This window comes from Penaeus monodon, chromosome 24 (assembly GCF_015228065.2).
Source record: "Penaeus monodon isolate SGIC_2016 chromosome 24, NSTDA_Pmon_1, whole genome shotgun sequence".
Taxonomy (NCBI): domain Eukaryota; kingdom Metazoa; phylum Arthropoda; class Malacostraca; order Decapoda; family Penaeidae; genus Penaeus; species Penaeus monodon.
In genome coordinates, this window is record NC_051409.1 from 26196745 (window position 1) to 26197056 (window position 312).

At 55.8% G+C, this 312-nt stretch overlaps 1 protein-coding gene across 1 annotated transcript in view; it reads left to right on the forward strand.

The window, feature by feature from the left end:
- Positions 1-312, forward strand: part of LOC119588687 (serine/arginine repetitive matrix protein 2-like) — a gene marked incomplete in the record, with an annotated part of 176340 nt that overhangs the window by 116769 nt on the left and 59259 nt on the right. Inside the window, 1 exon segment of the mRNA XM_037937322.1 lies at positions 103-296. Within this exon segment, the coding sequence (XP_037793250.1) occupies positions 103-296 (194 nt within the window).

Genomic DNA, 312 nt, shown 5'->3' on the forward strand with positions numbered 1-312 from the left:
ATTCTCCCCTCCCCCTTCGCAGCGAACTTTGTTTATTTTTTATTATAGTTATATTTTTTTCATCATGCTTTCCTTTCTCACCCTGTGCTCTCCCTCCCGCAGTGAACGTGGACGAGAAGCTACGCGGCAGCTGCACCCTCGCCGACTACCAGCTGCAGGAGGTGTGTGTGGTGCCGCGGGACTTCCGTGCCCCGCCGCTCTCCGTCACCGACCTCATCACCATGGCGGCCATCTCGCACCCGGAGGACAAGAAGCGGCGCACGCTCCTCTCGCTCTTCTCGAGGAAAACCAAATCCGTGAGTTAAATGTGTT